The sequence below is a fragment of the Ictidomys tridecemlineatus genome, chromosome 9 (genome assembly GCF_052094955.1).
Source record: "Ictidomys tridecemlineatus isolate mIctTri1 chromosome 9, mIctTri1.hap1, whole genome shotgun sequence".
In the NCBI taxonomy this organism is placed as follows: domain Eukaryota; kingdom Metazoa; phylum Chordata; class Mammalia; order Rodentia; family Sciuridae; genus Ictidomys; species Ictidomys tridecemlineatus.
In genome coordinates, this window is record NC_135485.1 from 61,740,859 (window position 1) to 61,761,538 (window position 20,680).

The 20,680-nt window shown below is 34.7% G+C and overlaps 1 protein-coding gene across 1 annotated transcript in view; it reads left to right on the forward strand.

The window, feature by feature from the left end:
- The window catches only part of Cfap299 (cilia and flagella associated protein 299), a 582,352-nt gene that overhangs the window by 462,577 nt on the left and 99,095 nt on the right, over positions 1-20,680 (forward strand). The window contains exon 4 of the mRNA XM_040292244.2: positions 18,447-18,589. Within this exon, the coding sequence (XP_040148178.1) occupies positions 18,447-18,589 (143 nt within the window). The remainder of the gene's footprint in view (positions 1-18,446; positions 18,590-20,680) is intronic.

Consider the following 20,680-nt stretch of genomic DNA (forward strand, 5'->3'; position numbering starts at 1 on the left):
CATTCCTTCTCTTTTTCTTGTTCATACACCGAGAAAGACTGAGGGAAACAGATTAGGTTCTTTCATCTTGGTCCCACAAAAGATACTCTGGCTTGTTTTCTTAGCAAGACCTTCTTATCATTAGGCTAGTAAACAAAGATTTAGAAGAGGGTATGGGAGAAAAGGAGAGGGAGACAAGGTCCTCTCTGCCAATATGAGTGTCGTCAATCACTTAGGACAATATTTAGAATAGCAGAAAGGTGTCATTTATGTGATTTAGCTTAGGTCAACTACGGATCTTGTAACAACAACAACAACAAACAAAAAAAAAATGACTCATTTTAAATGAGTGCCCAGTTGTCTGAATTATTTTCTTAGCGTCTTTTTGAGGAAGATTGTTATCGTGCAGGTTTTAGTTGCTTGAGGATATAATTTTGAATCAAATATAATCTTAATACAACCTTAGATGTAACTTACACTTATCATAGTGATTTTACAATTTTATAATTATTTTGTCCTTAAAAAATATTACCTGCTTATGCTATAAATTGCTGAGCCTGAGTGACTTAACTGCTTACCTGGACAGCATAACAATATATTCAGTGGTTGTATTGGAACATCACATTGGATTTTAAAATGATATTTGCACAGGGACCTTGGTATGGTTACTTCAAGCTTTAGGATTTTTAAGACCTCCAATATAGAGACTGATATTTCCTGCTAGGTAGGAGAAGTTACTGCCAGTGACTTGACCACAGAGTCAAGGCAAATTGAATAGCTTGGTCTTCAGCTGAGATGCTTACCATCAAAGATGGTGCACTGATTCCCTTTGGTATGTAATATAGTGAAGTGGGTACTGGTAAGGATCTTGGTTATGCAAAACTTTATATGTTTATAAAGTGTTTACCATTATTGGGTGCTAGCTATGTGTTTAACAAGACACATTCCTGCCTGAAACATGCTCACATTCTAATATGTATTTACATATTAGATGTTGTAAGTGGTAATTTGGTGTAGTGGAAAGAAAGAGTCTGGACAGGGTAGGATCAGAAACATCAAAGTCTGCTCCCAGTTCTGCCATTATCCAGATGCATCTACAGATAAATAATTAGAGTCTCTGTGACTCAATTACTTCATTTGTAAAAGGAAGGGAGAAGGATTAATGGGACACGTGAATGGTTCTAAAAATATAACAGGCAAAACCAATTGTCTTGAGGCTGTTCTAGTTTGGTGTTTTCCAATAATTCTGGAATAACTTGTGTGCTTAATAAATATTAAATTAAAATAAAATCATCTTAATCCTCTCCTTCCTGTGCTCCTAAATCCCGAAAGATCTTTAAACCATTCAAAACTCTTATGCATCATGTTAGGAGAAAAGAAAAGTCCAAACAAACCCTAAGAGTAAGCATGAGATAAAAAGAACTGGCCTTAATCCTAGAGTCTCTAATATCCAAAACATGCAGGATGTGGTTCAAGGACAGTGTGCAAATACAGAATTGTGTTCTCAATTTTTATTAAAATAATAATAATAAATGTATGTTTATCTTTTTTATCTGTCCATGTAAAATACTTTTGTTCCTATCCCCATGATAATTAAACCACAATAACCTAGTAGCATTTCTCTTTAAGACAAATACTATCTTATCTACTTTTAATGATATTCAAAATACCAAGTCACATAAATCCTTTCTGCCTCTTCAATCTGTTTCCCCATTTTATGTACACATTTCAAAATGTGAACATTTTTGATAGACATAACCATGAAAGTAGTAAATACTATACTTTAATAGAATAAAACATCTACCATCTAGTTCATATTTTGATTGTGGGTAACAGTAAATGTCAAATTCATGAATTTCCATGAAAATGATACTTCTTATTAATACCAACAAGGCTTATAAACTAACATAGTGACATTATCTATTTTCCAGAATTAAGCTACTAAAATAAATAAGTCTGTGTGTAAGGGTTTTCACAAAAGTTATCTCATTTGCAACTCACAGCAATCATTTTGCCATCTGAAAGATGGGAACAACAATGATAACTCTAATATATCAGGCTTGAGAGGAGGCTGGGATTTTCCTTGCTGATACTTTGCAAGCAAGGAAATCAAATGAGCTGCTCTGGTATCACTGTGCAAAGCAGAGCTTGGACTCTTATTTCCTTGAAATACAATCAGAGGGAGTTTCAAACAGGAATTCCAAGGAGAATCTCTCTTAAAAACCATTTATTCTCCCTTGGGAATTCTCATCCAAAGGTAGTTTTAAAATGACCATGAGCAGCAATCTGTTTTTTTGTGAGTTTACCTTATTTTTTGTTTGTTTGTTTGTTTGAGCTATATTATAGCTCAGTAAGTACATAGGAAAGAACTTACTAGACTGCCCACTTTACAGATGAAAGAAACAAAGCAACAGCTTTGTTGACATGAGAATACATGGCCCCTATGAAGGTTTGAGGGAGTGGGAGGCAAATTCTGGAGTCTTAAAGTTCCTTGAGATTTCCCTTTGATTATATGTCCTTTTTGTGCGCACAGTTGGCCCATGAACTCACCAGTACAAAAACAGTATTTCCTTACCTAGACATGACAGGAGAAAAATATGTTTTCATCATTGTCAAGAACATTCTTTGCTATTCCAGACAAGGACTTGTCATTGTCTTAGTATATACTTCCTAATGATGCACATGATGAGGACATGCTATGATGATTGACCAACAAGAATAATTAATTACAAGAGCTAGAAAGTATAGTAAACCAAAAAGGATATGAAGCTGTACCATTTGCCACTAACCAGTTCACAAATCATTTAGAGGAAAATGAGTTTCCATGGAAAAGGCAATGGATTCAAGGCAATTCACAGGCACCACCAGAACAGTCCATCCAGTAAGCAGTGTGAGGCTTTGGAAGAAGCAGCATGTTGCTATGGGCTGGTATGCTCAGGAAAGGCACCTTGTAAAGGCAAACGTGAATGGGTCTTTTAATTTATGGATTTGAGATAGTAGAATTGGTCAAATACCTAAGTTCAGCAAATGAGGGTCACTATTTTCTCTAGCTTGTAGGAAGTACATCCAGTTAATACATTTAAAAAGGTGATGAGTCAGTAAATTTTATTTTTATTTATTTATTTTAATACTAGGGATTGAACCCAGATGCACTTAACCACTGAGCCACATCCCCAGCCCTTTTTATTTTTATTTATTATTTTGAGACAGGATCTCACTAAGTTGCTTAGGGCCTTGCTAAGTTGGTGAGGCTGGCCTTGAACTTGTGATCCTTCTTTCTCAGCCTCCCAAGCTGTTGGGATGACAGGCATGAGTCACCATGCCCAGCAGTAAGAGTGGAATTTAAAGAAGCGTAAACAGAATTGGTGGGTAACATTACATGTCAAATTTATGACTTTCTTATGAAAATGATACTTATTATTAACATCAACAAGGCAAATAAATTATTTTTTTAATTTCACAGAGTTAAGCCTTTATAATTTCACAAAAGTCATCTCATTTTCACATCAAATTTTAGCTTTTTTTTTTTCCTTTTTAATCAGGACTGATAAAACCAATATCTCAGCTTGATAATTTTTAAAAATCAGGGCAACTTAATCATTTGTTTCAAAAGTGGATCATCTAACAAGCTACTAAAAATATATATTTTACGTAATATTATGAAAAAATTTTATATAGCCATAATTTAGGGAAAAATAATTCCAGTATAAACACTAACAAATTATGATTCTTGAAATGGTTGAAGGCCTAGAATTGTATTACATTCTACAGAGATAAAATATCTGGAAGAGTAATGCTTTAAGTGAGAACTTTTGTTTTTTTAAGCAAGTAATTTTACAAAGTAAAAGCAGTTAAAATTTAAAACAAACAATAAGGTTATTTGGTTTTCTAAGAGAAATATGAAACATTACAGGTGTACACCTGTAATCTCACCCACCGGAGTGGGTGAGGCAGGAAGTTTACAAGTTTGAGTCCAGCACCACCACTTTAGCAGGACCCTATTTTAAAATAAAATTTAAAGGACTTGGGATGTAGCTCAGTGGTAAAGCATGAGTTCAATCTTCTATATAAAAATCAAAAACAAAAACAGCTAAACCTCCTAAAATAGGAGGCTGAGGATACAGCCCAGTGGTAGGGCACTTGCCTAAAATACCCAAGTCTCTGGCCTCAACCTACAGAAAAGAACAAAAAATTTCTAGATATCACATCTAGGATGTAGAGTCTCAAAGACAATAGCAACAGCAAATAAGGTAGGGTGAACAATGGCCCTTCATAAATGACCTGCAATCTGTGAATATATTACCTTACCTGGCAAAAGGGGCTTTGCATATGTGCTTGAAGGTTGAAGACATTGAGATGCAAAGATTATCTTGGGTAATCCAGGTCAGGTCACTGTAATTGTGAGTCATTTAAAAAGGAAAATCTTCCCAGTTGAGGTCAGGGAGGGAGATGTGACTGCTGAAGAAGGACGATGCAGTGCTTTGGGAACTGCATAAAGGAAGTGACCCTGAGCCAAAGAATGTGGGAAGCCTCTTGCAGCCAGGAAAGGCAAAAACACCAATTCCCTCCAGGAGTTTATAAGAAAGAACTCAGCCTTGATGATGCTGATTTTAGCCTGAAAAGAACCATGCATAGTGATGGGCACCTATTATAATCCCTGCTGTTTGGGAAACTGAGGCAGAAGAATTACAAGTTTGAGACGAGCCTCAGCAATCTAGTGAGACCTTCAGCAATTTAGCGATACCCTGTCTCAAAAAAATACAATAATAAATTTAAATTACTCAATATAAGGAGTTATTTAAATATTAGTTATAATTAGGAATTACTTTGAAGAATTAAATAGTATATTTATAATAAATAATTTATAATAAATAATAAATAATGAATAATTAATACTTTAGGCTTAGTGCAAAGGTGCTGAACCAGTTTAAGAATTAACATAGATAATGAATTAAGAAAATAGGCCCAATTATTGAGAAAATTTTCAGTGCGAAATATGTAAAGGCACCAGAAATTGAAAAATAAATGGAGAAAAATGATCAAATGGTATCACACAGTAATATAAAATACAAAGTACTTTGTAATTGTGCTCTATTTGTGTAATAAGAATTATAATGCATTCCACTGTCATATATAAATATTTTTTTTCTGTCCTTTGAAAAAAGTACAAAAACAAAACAAAATACTTTGTATTTAGCTCCTGGCTTCCTAAAATCTATTCTCAGAAAAGGATATCCCTTAATCACCCTAAGGAATGAGGGGTATTTTATCTAAAAAGGAATTAAGACTGGTCCATTTGATTCTTAATGCTTTTATAAAAATTAACACAGACTTGATGCCTTAAAGCAACAGAAATTTATTCTCTCCAAGTTCTAGATGCAGGAAATCCCAAATCAAGGTGTTGGCCAGTCCATACATGTTTTTAATCTCCCTTTGCCTCTCATATAAGGACACTTGGGATGGCATTTAGGGTCCACCCAAATAATCCAAGACAATCTGTTCATTTAAAGACTTTTACACCTGCAAAAACTTCACAATATAAGTAGCACCCACAGTTTCATTTATTGTTGTTTAATTTGGGTTTTACATTAAATTATCTTTGGTTTATTAAATGTGACTAGCCCCTTCACTTGCTGAAATAGAATCCCGATTTTAATAACATCCTTAGGTGATATGCGTGTACATTAAAACTGGACAAGAACTACTCATGAAATATTTGAAAATGACATTGTCAGCATTTGGTGAGTGAACAGATGAAGTGACTGACAGTGAAAGAAAGTAAGGAGTAAATTGGAAGGCAGAATAGTAGAACTTAACAACACTTTTCAATTGTAAAGGAATAAAGCTTTTAAGTGAAAGAAACAAAGGTTAAACTTCCAGAAAAAGAATGGCAGAGATATTTTGAGCCAGTATGTCACTGAAATCTCTAAAATTATTCTCTGTAAATGGCTACTTGTGTTTAGAGCTGCAAGTCTCTCCTTCATTGAAGTACTGATGACAAATGAGCATTCTTTCTCTGTACCAAGTCAACATTAAAACACAGAAGAGAACACACACCTCACAAGAGAACTGTAATTCTCAAAATGCACTGCCCTAGAGCAGTAGAATCTACATCATCACATAACTTACTAGCAATGCAAATTCTGGGACATCATCCCAGATTGACTAAATCAAAAGCTCAGGGGTGGGACACAGCAATCTGTTTAATAAGCCCATCAGGTGATTCTTATGTAAATTGAGGGAACCTCTCAGTAAAATGAAGAAATCAGAGAGAAAAAAAAAGGAAGAAAAAAATAGCAAGATAAATCAAACTGAGAAGCTTTTGGAAATTGCTTTTTATGATAAACACAGTTGGTTCTGTTTTCTAACACAGAATAAGAAGGAAACATGATCAGTTTGTGGTATTCCATGATATTACATTTTCCTCAAGCTAGAACACCATTTCTCTCTTGCTCTTAGTAGAACAATTTCTCAAACATTATCTAAAAAAAGATGATGTTTTTATTTTCTCATTTCCAAACTCACTTTTAATCCATCACAGTTGACTTCATCATCTACTAAAAATGCTTTTTGACAATATGATCCATATTATGGATCTTATCAAAGCTTCAGCAACGTGAAACACAACTGGCTACTCTCTTTGCTTTGGTCCATGCATGCTGGAAACGCCCTCATTTCCATCACTTAGCAAATATTTATCAAGAGGATAGCATATACCAAGCACTGTGCAGGATATTGCTAATAGAGTTAGAACAAATTAAACATAAGTCCCCATTTCTGTGGACCCTACAATTAAAAAGAGGGGGAAAGGACTTTTTAAAACAAGAAAATAAATAACAGATAGATAAAGCTGTTATGACAAAAATGAAACAGGACAAAGACAGCCTGGGTGTGTGTGCTATTTTAGTTAGAACGATCAGGAAAGACTCCATGAAGAGTAGAATTTTAGCAGAACCTATATGAAGTGAGAGACCAAGCTTTTAAATGTCTGGGAAAGATTATTTTAGGCAGAGAAAATATCACACAAAAGGGCACAACAGCAGAAACAATTTGACCAGAGCCCAATATAGTTAGAGTTAGATACAGTGAAAGTGGTAGTAATTGAGATTCAAAGGATATGCAAGGATCTGACCACGGATATTGATGGTAGAGGAATTCCTCAGTGGATTAGAATGGACAACTGTAATTCATAGGGAATCATAACACTGAAAAAGTGAGTGGTTCCCAGGTGCCAAAGGGATTATTGCATGTTTCTAGAGTTATGTGAGTTAGAAAGTACAGAGATGGATGTCAGAAAGATGAAAGACAAGATTTTGGAACCACATAGTAACCATAAAGAACCATATAGAACCATAAAGAAAAAACATTTATTGTAGGAAATACAGAAGAATATCACTCAATGCAAAAGCATTTGTGCCAAATAAATACCCATTTATATATACTGGTATATTTCTGAAGTCATTAGTTTTCATTAATTCATCCACCACTATACCAATGATGTATGCTTTAGTTATTATAACTATTATATCTAATAATACAAGTTCTACTATTTTCCTCTTTTCAAAATTATCTTGATATTCTTAACCATTTATTCTTCAAGGTATAATTTTAAGTAATAAAAAATATCCCTTTAAAGCCTGGAGAGGTGGCACATGCTTGTGATATGCTTGTAATTCCAGCTATTCAGGCCTATATCAGCAACTTAACAAGTACCACAACAAGTTAGCACAAACTTGTCTTGAAGTAAAAATTAAAAAAGGACTGGGGATGTAGCTTAGCATTAAAGTGTCTCTTGGTTCAATCCCTTACAGGAAAAAAAATTACCCTGTGGTATTTTGCTTAGAATTTCAGTACATTTATTTTATGGTAACTTTTCTTCAGTAACTTTTCTTCTTTTCTTCATCTATGTAGTCTCTTGGTTTAGTTTTTTTATGTTATTTTAGAAAAAATTTTCACAAAATATATTTGGATAAATGTTATAATTTTAGTAAAAGTAAAAAGTACAGTATGAATAAAGATTACATGCATAATAGCTAATGATATATTACTACTGTAAAACCAAGCTATTATTTTTTGTATAGATATTTTGTGTTAGAACAACTTATTGAACTGTGTTGTTTTCCAGTTCATTGTCTTGGATTTTCTGAATAAATTATCAGTTTACATAACAATATGATAATTTCATTTTCTATTTTCAAATACTTGGTTTTTTTATTTTTTTCATATTATTTTCATTCACTAAAACTTCCAGAAGATTTTAGATGCTAATGATGGGGCCAGATATTCTCAAGTTATTCCTGCCCTCACAGTTAATGCAAAAATGTAAAGAAACAAATAAAAAACTCATTTCTGACATTTCAACTATGGATATATCTTACAAACTGGGAGAGAAAAAAAATAATTTCTTTCAGAAATAAAATCCCCAGCTGTTGCAAAATATAAAAGCCAGCTACATGCAAACTTCTAAGTCTTCATGATGAATTACCGTGGATTGCAAAAGTGGTTGCAATTCTCCACCTCATCCCTTATCCATGCCCCTTTCCCCAGAGGCTTGGCAGCTTCTCCCAACAAGAGAAGATCAGGTCAGTCTCCCCAGCTTCTTGAATCTGGGCTGGCTTTTGACCTGCCTTAGTCAACAGTATGGGGAAAATAGTGTGCTCTTTCTGAGCCTGAGTCTGCAAGAGGAAAGAAAGGTCTTAAAGCCTGGAAGATTGTGTGAATAGTGAAAATATATGTATCCAACTGCAATTGAATAAGAGGACATAGAATTTAAAAGGAATTACCAGCATGAAAATTTCATAAAATAATTTGTTTCAGAGAAATTCATAATGACAGACCTTTTGAAATGGTTAAAAAAAAAACACTGTTGGTCCCCAGAGAACTTAGACTCCATTTGCAAAATCATCTCTCTTCTGAAAAGAAGAGAAGATTCCTTAAAATTAATGATTCATTAGAGTATTAAAATTAGAGTTTTAAAATTCTAGGAGATAAAAATTCCTTCATTTGTCTCTTTCAGAGAACACATGGGCAGTCTCGGAGGGGCAGCACAAGAATTTAGCTTTGTTCCACAGCTCTCCTTTCCCAAAATGGATGTTTCAGTTTTAGCAAAGCAACATACTGCTTAGTATGCTTTTTCTTGTTCTTGTGACTTTGGCTTTGCTGTAGTCAAAGTCCCATTTCAATGTATCAGGTTTATGTCTCCTCATTAGTATTTGGCAAGAGAAATCAGGCAACACATGTACTCAACTTATAACAAGTTTATGAATTTGTATTTTAATCCACTTCTGGGAAAAGACAAGCAGCCAAAGATCTCAATGATATATTAATGGTCTAAATTTTACTTTAATTCATCTTTTTCCAATGCACAAAATGTAATGAGGACCTAAGTACTTATTCCATAAGCTTTTTTCAACTAACTTTGGTTCACTATTAAGGTCACAGCCGATCTCAGTAAAATTTCAGACTCTGCACACTCCATAGTGTCCTAGTCCTCACCTCTGTATCAGTAGCAATGTATCTTGATGTTTCTCAGCTGCTTCTTTTTGTGGGGGATTTTTGTTTTGTTTCCTTTTACTTTCTTTTAGTGGTTGAACAAAAACTAGTGCTTCCTTTATGGTTTTCTGGTAAATGTGGATCAGTATTCTTAGCTTCAAATGGATATTATCTGATTTCTTAATACTTTTGTGGTTAAACCTTAACTTGTTCTAGAGAGGATTAAAAAGACTAATCTAAGGGAAAAATGCACATTTTTGAAGTTTTCTTTTATAAATATAACATCATTTAAAAGATCCCTTTAATATGTATAGTTTTTATATGCCTCTTGGGAAATTAACTGTGCTAAAAACTGTTATTCTAATGAAAAAGACCATATATTTTATGATTTTATTTGTATGAAAAATCCACAAAAGGCAGTCTATAGAGACAGAAAATTGATTAGTGATTGCCTGTAGGCGGGAATAAAGATTACTGCAAATGGTCATAGGGAATCTTTTTGAGGTGATGAAAATATCCTAAAACTGCATAGTGTTCCAAAACTCCATAAATTTACTAAAAATAATTTTATTGAACATTTATGCCACCTACACTATACCTCAATCAAACTATCATTAAAAAGGACAAAAAATGTTATTAGAGAAACCTAAATGTATCTAAATTTTCTCAATTATTTGAAAACAATGTAGGGCTCTGAATAATGTAGCTCTTCATTACTGAACTAGGCTAATATAAACCTCATTCATCAAGGGCTCTCTTGACCTATTTTGCCCATTCTGGATACCAAAATCAAGGCTTTATTGTCAATTAGGTTCATACTGTTTATATGTATGTAATAATACCTGAAAAGCACGTTTCCATTTTAATTTAAAAATACATCCAAAGTTTTAATTTAAAATGACTAAAAAAAATAATGGAACCATGTATTGCACGCTAAACATAATTGTGGCTCACCTAGGAAAAATAGAACTCTGAAAGGATTATTCCATTTCCATATGCCTAAGGAAATGATAAAACTTATCACAGTATAAATCAATAGCACCAGAAATAGCAAAAGTTTTAAAAAGCAATAGATATACTATTGTTTACCTTATGACAAGCAAGTTAAATTCTTAGCAGAATTATATTTATTTTATTCAAATACCATTTCTAATGGCAGATGTTATTATGCCCATTTTATAATAAAGGGAATAAAATCATAAAAAACATAATTTACCCATGTCACACAACAAGTAGTTGGCAGAGCCAGCATTTGAATCCAAGTCTGTTCATTATACACTCAGTAAGAACACAGGTGCCCCTCTCTATCAGTATATCCTTTACTCAAATTCTCAATGCTTTCAGCTCCAACATTTATAAAATGAGGATAATGATACTATCTCAATATTATAGAATTTTTTAGAAGATTAAGTAAATAATGAAGATAAAGATTCTAATACTTTTCTCAGAAAAGTTGTGGCCTCTTAATGATAGCAAGTAATATTTGTAGTAGAAATAACTACAATTCACTTTGGAGGAAAATATATACTAAATAAGTTAACCAAGATTGTTAGCTAGCTAGCTTTATTCTAATTATCAGCCAACTCACAAAGTACAAAATAAACCAGAGAGTAAAATTTCAACCAGCCTGCCAGTTCTTTACAACTGTCACCTCTTCTGTTCCATTATTGATACTGTATTGTCACTTCTTCTAATCCCATAAGCCCATCCTGTTCCTTTATAATGATGTACTTCTAAATTCAGATGTTGTGGTTTAATCTCCAAACATTCATCAGAAATTACTACACATCAATACTTCCAATCAAATTTGAAATAATTTCATGAAATATTTTATTAGGAAGATATTTCATTTTACCCAGTTATATTACTTAAGATTTCCTTCCTGTGATCAAAATATCTAACAAGAACTATTTAGAGGAAGAAGATTGTTTTGAGCTCATGGTTCAGAGATTCAGTCCATGGTCGGCTGACTACATTGCTCTGGACCTAAGGTAAGGCATGCCCATCACGGTGGAAGAGCACAGTGGAGAAAAGTTGCTCTGCTCATGTCTGCCAGTAATCAGACAGAGCATAAGTAAGAGACAAAAATAAAATCCCCAAGGGCATGCCTCTAGTGATCTGCTTTCTTCAACCATGCCCCATCTGATTACAGTTACCATCCAGTAATTCATCTAAATTATTTATCTATCACATGGATTAATCTACTAATGAGGCTATAACTCTCATACTTTAATAATTTCACATCTGAACAATCCTATATTGTAACATAAGATTTTGGGGGGACATCTCATATTCAAACCATAGCATTCTGCCCCTGGCCCCCAGAAGCTTGTGTTCATCTCACAATGCAAAATGAATTTAGTACATCTCCAAGAGTTTCCATAATTTTAACAGTTCTAGGATTGCCCAACAGTCTAAGTCCAAAGTCTGAAGGAACTCTTGTGAACTTCTGCAAAGATCAAAATCAGGTTATATACATTCAATGTACAATGACACAGTAAAAAATCTAATTTCAAAGGAAGATATAGGGTCATAGAAATGAGGGATGGGACCCAAGCAGGACTTAAACCCAACTGTGTAAAAAAGTTCTGCAGCCCCCTGTCTGGCATTGGGGCACATGGAGGCCAGATGTGATCAACAAAGAGCTTGGGCATCCCTGCCTCTATGATTCTGCTGATTGTAACCCACGTGTCCTCTCTCTCAGACTGGCTCTGTCCATGGCCATTGTCTTTCCTTGGCAGGCATCCCACATTACTGGTATTTCATAATTCTGGGGACCCTCATTCCAGCCTTGGCTTCCTTTTCACAACTTCACACATTGCCCTCTCAGAGGCTGTCTGCAGGGATTCTGAACTGGCCACACTTTGCTTGGCTTCCCAGGCCTTCCTTTGAAATCTCAAGGGAAGCCTGGAAGACACCTAACTCCAGCATCCAGCTTTCCTGCAAGACCAGCAACATGTAAAGGGTACCATGGTCTGCCACCAGCTCATGCAGTAGTTGAACCATGCCCACAGTGGTTTCTAAGTGCCTGGGTGATGGAGTATGGTGAAATGAACCCTGGAGAAACATATTTCAAGGTGGTTCTGGTGCCAGGATTCACTTCTGAAAGCAAAGTCTTTCAAATTACTTTTCACTTCCATATTCTGAAGCTGTTGTGGATAGCATGGTACTGATCCCTGAAATGATCTCACTACCTCTTATCCTATTGATCTAGAAAAGGTATTTAGTATCTATTTAGTGCTGGTAATATCTTCAGAAACTATGCCTTCCTAGAACATGTACTTCTTCTCTGACCAAACTGCAAGTTTTTTTGAATCTTCTTCCCTGCCTTGTGTTCCGATTGTTCACAGTAAAACAGTTTAAAAGATGCCACAATATCCATATCACTGCCTTGAAATTTCCTCATCTAGATTAATTAGTCTATCTCCTTTAAATATAGCCTCCAAGAAAGTCTCAGGACTTGGGAAAAATGTAGACAAGTTAGTTATTTGCCATAATATAACATGAAACTCCTCTAGTCCAATTCCCAATGCAGTCCTCATTTTCCTATCAAACTTCATGACCAGAGTCCTCACTATCTACAGTCCTATTGGAATTCTAGTCTTTTAACACCCTCCCCACCCTGACAACCAACAAAAATCACCCATTAAAGCTCTGCTTTCAATATTCTAAGGCTTCTCCAGCCTGCATCTCCCATTATTCCAAACTCCTCCTATGAACCAGTTCCAAAAGCTTCGGAACCACATGGTTAGGTTAGTCACAGCAATAACCTGGTTCCAAATTCTGTATTAGTCAGCTTTTCATCACTATGACCAACATATCTGACACTAACAATTTAGCAGAGGAAAAGTTTATTTTAGGTTCAAAGTTTCAGGGGTTTAATCCCTGGTCGGTCAGCTCCCTTGTTATGGGCCTGAGGTAAGGCAGCACATCATGGTGGAAGGGTGTAGCAGACGAAGTTGCTCAGCTCATGTTAACTGGGAAGCAGAGAGCACAAGTGAGAGAAAAAAAATATAATTCCTAAGGGCATGCCTTCAGTGACCTATATCCTGGATTCACACCTTACCTAACTAGATTTACCACCCAGATAATGCATTCAAATTGTTGATCCATCAAATGGATTAATCCACTAATGAGATTATAACTCTTATAATCTAATATCTTCAACTCTGAATATTTGCTCAACACAGAAACTTTTTCATGGGGAACACCTCATCTATTTAAACCATAACACCAACATTTATTTATTTCATTAAAAGTGTCTTTTAAAATATACATTTGTGTTCACATTCTTGGAAAGACATGAACAAATTTATTTGCCCTGTACAAATTTGTGTGAAAAGGAATCCATGTGATTGATTAGCTTTTCTTGGTTTAGAATTATAAAAAAAAAATCACTGAAGTATCTTTGCCTATTGAAAATAAAAGAAAACAAGGTACTATGGTTTAACACCAGAATTCCAACTGAGAAAGAAAGAGTATGAGATAAGACCCTGATAGCACCTGAATTTGAGTTAAGCAATTCCATGGAGACAAAAGGAAGGGATCATTTTGTTTCTCTATTGGGTTTAGTGAGAAACAGAAAGAAGGAAGAATATGAAAAATTGATTAACTAAATTCTTGGGTCCAAGCCAAATTTTGGTGGTTTATTTTTTTGTTTTGCTTTGTTCTATTTATGATTGAAACTTGCTGAATTTTTCAGTAGCCTGGTCTGTCAGCAGTATCTTGGGTCCCTTGGGCCTTGCCTGCAGGGCATAGAACTTTTAAGTAGAGGAAATATATTAGAAGTTTGATTGACTTGCCCCAGGATGTATAGTGAACCTAGAGGAACTCAACATTTATACTCAGTTTGGCCTCACTTGAAATTCTCTAGCATCAGAAAACCCAAATATTCACAAAAATCACATAATAATCCCTTAACACTCAGAATTGGAGCAGAGATTGGAAATATATTTAATTGGATTTACATAGAAAGGGAGCTTTGTATACATAATAATGTAATAATGAAATTATGAATAGTGAAATGTATATAATTTTAGTTCATCAGTCATTTCATCCATAAAAACATTGAAGAGAAAAGATGTTTAGGTAGTTTCCTAAGATAAACACCATGTGTTCAGGCTTGTGTTTTCAATTCTTTAAAATCTATATTAATATTATAATATGTATGCATTTATTCTCTGCATATCCTAGAAATTAATAAGAGAGAGGAATTTACCATACTGATGATGACTTTTCTATTTATCCTTGTAGTTATGTCTCTTTTGCTTTAAATACTTTGAGGTTTGGTTTTCAAAGCCTCATTCAAGTTCAGAATTGTTATATCTTTTTATGAACTTAATCTTTTATCATTCTGTAGTGAATCTTCATCTCTAGTATGCTTTCTGCTTTAAAGTACTTTTTGTCTAACATTAAAATACTGATAGCAGCTCTCTTTGAGATGGAAATTTACATAGACATCCTTTGATCATTCAACTTTCAGCTTTTTAGTGCTTTTATTTTTTTGTCATATTTCCCACTCTAATAACATTTATTTTTAACTTAAACATTTGGTCATTAATAGTTATTGTAATTACTTAATTATTTTAACTTATTCCTATCGACAGTAGCTTTCAAAGTCTACCAAAATAAAATACCACAGACTAGGTAGCTTAAGCAACATAACTTTATTTTCTCACAGTTCTGGAAACTAGAAGTTCAAGTAGATCGGGGTTTTGGCAGTTTGGTTTCTTCTTAGGCCTCTCTCCTAAACTTCAGATGGCCCTCTTGCTGGAACTTCACATAGTGGTTTTCTCTGAGCATATGAACCCCTGCTATCTGCGTCCAAATTTTCTCTTAAGAGGACATCAGTTAGATTGGAATAGGGCCCATGCCAACAGACTCATTCTAGCTTACTCACATCTTTAAATACTCTATCTCCAAATAAAATCATGCACTGAAGTATTGGTGGTTAGGTCTAAAACATATAAATTTGGAGGGGACAAAATGCATCCTATAACACTGTCAATAAATTTATTTGTCCTGCCTCTTCTATATTTTTTTCCTCTTCGTTCTTATATTTCATTATGTTTTGTCAAATGAATCTTTCTTTAATAATTGGAAGGTGATGTACATTTGATCCTCTTTGTTAATGATAGTCTTAAACGTATAGAAACATCTCTATCAGATTCCAAAGTTAATTCCTGTATGTACCCTCATTTTGAAGAATTCAAGGACAAGCAAACACATTAACCATAATTGCTCACTCCAAACATACATGACTATTTCAAAAATTTTAGACATATCTTATTGTAGAGGTAATTATTATTGTTTTATGCTGTTTAGATTTGTTTCTATTTACCTGTATACTCATAACTTTCTTCGATTTTAATTCTTTTATCTTTGATTTTCTAGCTGGAATCACTTCCTGAAATATATCTTGCAGATTTTTTTTTGAGCAAGAGACTTCTGTTAGTCAAGTCTCTCACTTTTTTTTTTCATTTGAAAATGTCAATATCTTGCTCACTAGAAAGATGTTTTCTTAGGGAGTACAATTCTGGAATGGTTCTTATTTTCTCTGGGTACATCAAAGATATTATTTCAGTCTTTTTGTATTTCTCAGTTTTATGTTGAGTCAGTAAGTCCTATAAGCCTCTGAACCTGAAAGATTGGAATTCATGACCACAAGGTCATGAAATCCTTTCTTAAATTTTCCTTAGGTTGGGCAAATACCTGCAGGACAAAACCAACTTTAGGGTTTTACTCTTATCTCAGGGTTCCTGCTTTTTTTTTTGACTTTGTCTTCTTGCCAGGGCATAAATGTACTTTAAAAGTTTGTTGTTGTTGTTGTTGTTGATTTTTTTTCCAGGTTTCATCCAAAATTTAATTCATTTTTAGTACAAAGGTAGTTTCAATATATACTTTGCCATTCTGCTGGTATATCTCTCATTGAGAGAGAAAGAAGAGTTTTTATGTTAATGGAATTCCATTTGGAAGTATAGGGCTCATTTTCATTCTCTCTTTTCTCTCTCTCTCTCTCTCTCTCCTCTCATCCCCCACCCATTTCTCCCTCTCTCTCTCTCTCTCATCCTTGGTGAGAAGAGGTCAAGCACCTTTAGGACTCTCATGTGGACAGCAGGGTTAGTTATTGATTTAATGGTATGAGAGTTCCAAGCAGTCTCTTTGGATTACTATTAATATGGAAATTGTGCTACAGAAACTAAAAAACAAATGGCTAAAAGCATAGGGAAATCTAAATTACTTTACCATGGAGTTATGTAGGGAAAACAAGGACTAAGAATTGAAATCTGTACAGCATTGCACACAGGGATAACAATGAATGCTAGCCACTCCTGCAAAATCTATGGAAAGTGACACATTGTTCCCTTGATCCCAGACCTGCTTCAAAAAATCCTTCTCAGCACAGTTTTTCCAGTGCCCAATTCCAAACAACCAGACAGGCAAGATGAAATCTATTAGCAGAAAATTGTATCTCTATTCTGTCATTTTTCAGTGGGGATATTGTTAATAAGATGTTTCTTTAGCTGCAGTAGGAAAAAAGACCCTTTTCTGTTTTCTAACTTCACTATGGAAAAGAGGTTTGGTTTTCAAAGCTTCCTAAAGTCACCCACGTTAGTGTTTCCTACAGTTGACTGCCCAAAAGACCCAACACAAAACAACCCAGTTACTTCTGAGGAGAAAAAGGAGTCTCGTAGGTTCTTCCAGTTATATAACTTTGCCATGAAATTATATAATTCATTCTAAATTTGAAAATAAATGCATTCTGAAGTTTTCCAGTTAGAATAGGGTTATTTTCCCTTTTGTTGTTGTTGTTGGTGGTGGTCTTGTTTTCTTTGAACTTGAGATAAAAAAAAATACTGTTGATTTAAAAGGGGAAAGACTATGGTCTGACATTTCACTCCCTCATTTCCTCTTTAGGGTCTGTACTATCTATCCCCCTTTCCCCATGGGCTCCTATTCTACTTCTTTACATGGCCTGCTTCTCTTCTCCTTCAATCTTGGTTTAACATCTTGCCCTCTTCATGGTCTTTTCTCATTATCTAAAGTTGCCTTCATTACCAACTCAATCTGTCCCTGATCTCCTTCTTCATCACTTAACTGCATTTATTACCTACCAGAAGTTTTCTTTCTGTTTTTATTCTCATAACAAAATATGGGCGGTCTGGACTTTGTCAGTTTTATTTATTACTCTATCTATCTTAGCACCTCTAATAGTGCCTGACATGTAGAAGGTGCTCAATGATATTTGTGAAGAAATGAATATGAATGAGAAATATTTCAGAGAATACAGCTTACTATGGAATATTGACCTATGAAGTTATTTTATAAAATAATTTTTAAATTCTCATGGATATGTTTTATTCTCTGTTCTACCTTGATAGCAGAAAATCTATAGTATTTCAAATGGGGAAAAAATGGAGTAGTTAGAAGGACAAATCAATGACCCTGGGTTTGAATCTCAATTTTGCAATTTACTAGCTCTGAGACATTGAGCATCTCAGTTTTTTTATGTAAAGAAATGACTAAAATGAAGATAATAATACTGAAGAGAAAGTAAATAAATTTATGTATTTCAAACACTTGAAATAATATCTTCTTAGTAAAAGTATTATAATGGTATTTTGATATTGCTTTACTATAAATGTGCATTATGTGCATACTCAGTTAACTTTTATAAGTGTTAGGAGAAAAGAGTAGTACCTATCTGTTAACATCATTGTAAAGATGAAGCATAAAGCACTTTTGAAACAGAGCTTAGCATATATAATGCTCAGCAACTGTAGCTTTTGTTATAATGTGCAGTGTACTCAAATGACTTTTATTCCTTTCCCTTTCCTTCCTTCTTCCCTTCCCTTCCCTTCCCTTCCCTTCCCTTCCCTCCCCTCCCCTCCCCTCCCCTCCCCTCTGCTCCCTTCCCCTCCCCTCCCCTCCCCCCCCCCTCTCTCTCTCTCTCTCTCTCTCTCTTTTTCAACCAGTCTGTGATCTTCATTCGTGACAAAAATTCTCATGGACAAGAAGTGTCAGGATATATTGACTATGCCCACAGACTCAAGACTCAAGATTTTGAAGTCTACTTTAATGGGAAAAGAAGACTTCTTCCAAGGCCCACAGATCTGAGGTACACTGTGTACATAATCCTTGCATCTTCAGTGGAAGGGATGAAGCATTTTTATTTTATATTCTATATTGCACTTGGAACAGTAATGTACATATATAAGGAATTTGATGACTATGAACTTTTTAAAAATTTTAAAACGGGGAATGAGCATAGATGCATTTCCCCTCTTTAATAATCTGAAAAGGATAAAACTCAGATTCAAGGTAAGTCAATTCTCAGCAACATTCATATTATACATTAAGAAGAGCCTAAAAATTTCTGGCTTCATAAGTCTCTTACCACTATGTGGGATATTCTGCCTAGAAGCCTCAAAATGTGTTATCATCCCACTTTCTTGGTCAGCAGCCAAAGTGCAGGCCACTGACCACCTCACCCAGTTTTTCTCTTCACAGTTCTAGAGTTCCCTCACATCTAACTCCCCCCACCTTGGGGGACTGCTTGAAGGGGAAGAAAAGGAGAGGAAGACAGTAGAGAGCAGAGAGAAAGAGAAAGAGTAGAGAGTGTGAGAAAGATAGGAGAGAGAGGAGAGAAAGAAGAGGAAGAGGGCAGCCTAACTTTCTTTTAACTGAAGGCCCTTACCCTTTCCTCTGGCTTCCTCATCCCAGGTGCCTGGACCTACTCTACACTGTCAGTCATTGACAGAATGATCATTCTGTCCCCTTCTGAATGGCACTTAAACAACAGCTTTTTGTTCAACTATTTCTACCTCACCATAGAACCCCCAAATAGTAGCAGCATTCTAGTTTCACTCCCAGTACTGTAGTCAGGTCATTGTTTGAGACTTGTATACTCTGAGAACCCTGTGATACTCTATTTATCCTTCTTGCTATTATCTAAAGACTCGCTAACCCATCACCACTTTAATGGGTTTCTTACTTTCCTATCCAACCTAGGTGTATAGCATATTATTTAATTTCTCTCTTACAATAATCTCCACTGCCCATGTCTTTTTGTCCTTTGGCTGTGCCTGTTCTACAGCATCTCAAAGCAGATTGATCTAGATCACTTCTTCACTGAACCTGTAGCTGTACCCTGGGACAGTGTTGAAGGAAAATCTTGGAAACTTTACAAAAATGTACATGGCTGCTCCTAATAACTTATGGTTTTCAAACTCCACTGGGCACTTTGTGACATTTAAAATTTATGTTCAAAATTAAACTCATTATAGGCCATGGAACCTGCTGTGTCTTTTGTAAATCCTGTCTTAGCAAATGGAGCCACCTTTAAAACTGAAAGCATCAACCCAGCATAGTATTAACATTAAAACAGACTCACAGACCAATGGTACATAATGAGAGTCCCAAAGTAAACCCACACATCTATAGACAAATTGATTTTTTCCAAAGATGCTAAGAACATGCATTGGAGAAAGGGTAGTATTTTCAATAAATTATGCTTGGAAAATTGGATAATCCAATGCAGAAGAAAAATTAAACTAGACCTTTTATCTCTTACCAGTTATAAAAATCAGCTCTAAGCAGGTTAAAGATTTAAATTTAGGACTTAAAACTATAAAAACTACTAGAAGAAAACAAAGGAAATGTGTCAGAACATTGCAGTAATCTAACAGTTTTTGAATAAGACCTCAATAATACAGGTAATCATATATCTACAAAGGTTTGATATTTAACATATAGAGGGAACTTTAAAAATATAATAGCACAAAATAACTTTATTTTAAAATAGACAATATACCTAAATAGGCCCCCAAAAAGAAATACAAATGGCTAACAGGTATATGAAAAAAATATTCAACATCACTAATCATCATGGAAAAGCAAATCAAAATCACAACCAGACATCAGCCTTGGGCTGGGATTGTAACTCATTGGTAGAGCGCTTGCCTAGCATGTGTGAGGTACTGGGTTTGATCCTCAGCACCACATAAAAAATAAAAAAATAAATAAAGGCATTGTGTCCATCTATAACTAAAAATATTTTAAAATATATCAATCTTACTGCAATAAGAGTGGCTGGGTTAGTGAAAGGGAAAGGCTACAGTTCTTCCATTTGCACTGCCTTATATCCTCTTTAGGGTCTATACTACCTACCCACTTTTCCCCATAGGTTCCTATTCTAATTCTTAACATG